The 1,001-nt window shown below is 37.5% G+C and overlaps 1 protein-coding gene across 1 annotated transcript in view; it reads right to left on the bottom strand.

The window, feature by feature from the left end:
• LOC107676150 (uncharacterized) overlaps positions 1–1,001 on the bottom strand; it is a 6,100-nt gene that overhangs the window by 2,031 nt on the left and 3,068 nt on the right. Inside the window, exon 3 of the mRNA XM_016470671.1 lies at positions 833–916. Coding sequence (XP_016326157.1) covers positions 833–916 — 84 coding nt within the window. The remainder of the gene's footprint in view (positions 1–832; positions 917–1,001) is intronic.

Raw genomic sequence — 1,001 nt, 5'->3', positions numbered from 1 at the left:
TGTCGTCGGCGCGGCCAGTGGGCTGAGGTGAGCCGCAGCTGGCGGGCATGACAACGGCGCGGCCGGCACGCTTCACAGCAGGGCGGTCTTCGTACCGCGGAGAACAAACAGGGGAAAAAGGAAAACAAAAGACTGTTCAAAAACGAAAACAAAACACGGGAAAAGTTGCGCCGCTTACTGTTTTGGTCAACCGTTCTGTCACGTTGCACACACTAGGAACACAGGAACGAAGGACTGAGGATACACAGAGTAACTAAATCAAATCCCCTGTTAAGACAAATTGTCTGTGCTTCAAATCATGTCTGGCTAAATCAAAATGAATGACTGCTATAACTATATATATATATATATATATATTATTTTTTTTTTGTGTGTGTGTGTGTGTTTTTAATCTCTATCGATTGTACCTTGAATGCATCATCATTTTTACTTTTTTTTTTTTTTTTTTAATTGTCAACATGATTTTAACATTCATGTTGATAATACAAATGATACATTAGGAAAATGCAGCGGCTAGAGTCCTTACCAGGTCAAGAAAATATGATCATATTACCCCAATTTTACAGTCTCTGCAGTGGCTACCTATTAAGTTCCGTATCAGTTACAAAATATTATTACTTACCTATAAGGCCCTTGACCCCTTCAGATCTGAATTTTTTTCACTGAACAAAATTTTTTTTATCCACTTGATATTTACTCTTCTCCAATATAGAAATAAGTCTAAAAAACAAGGTTTGTGCGAACTAATTTTTTTTATTAGATGTTTTCATGTCCACTATAATGGACAACAGGACTGAAGAAAAATAATAATCATGAATGATGAATGACTTACGTTTACATTCATCCTGAGACTCAGTAACAACAGAAGCCGCTGCAGTGGGAGCTCGTATTGGACCTGCTGCAACACTCTCTGTCTCTGTTTGGAACAGATTGTGTAATGTGTTTTATATATATATATATATATATATACAGTGGGTACGGAAAGTATTCAGACCCCCTTA

Source organism: Sinocyclocheilus anshuiensis, unplaced genomic scaffold (genome assembly GCF_001515605.1).
Source record: "Sinocyclocheilus anshuiensis isolate Anshui unplaced genomic scaffold, SAMN03320099.WGS_v1.1 scaffold3625, whole genome shotgun sequence".
NCBI lineage: Eukaryota > Metazoa > Chordata > Actinopteri > Cypriniformes > Cyprinidae > Sinocyclocheilus > Sinocyclocheilus anshuiensis.
Note: the sequence above shows the minus strand (reverse complement) of the source record. Positions and strands in the feature narration are given on the sequence as shown.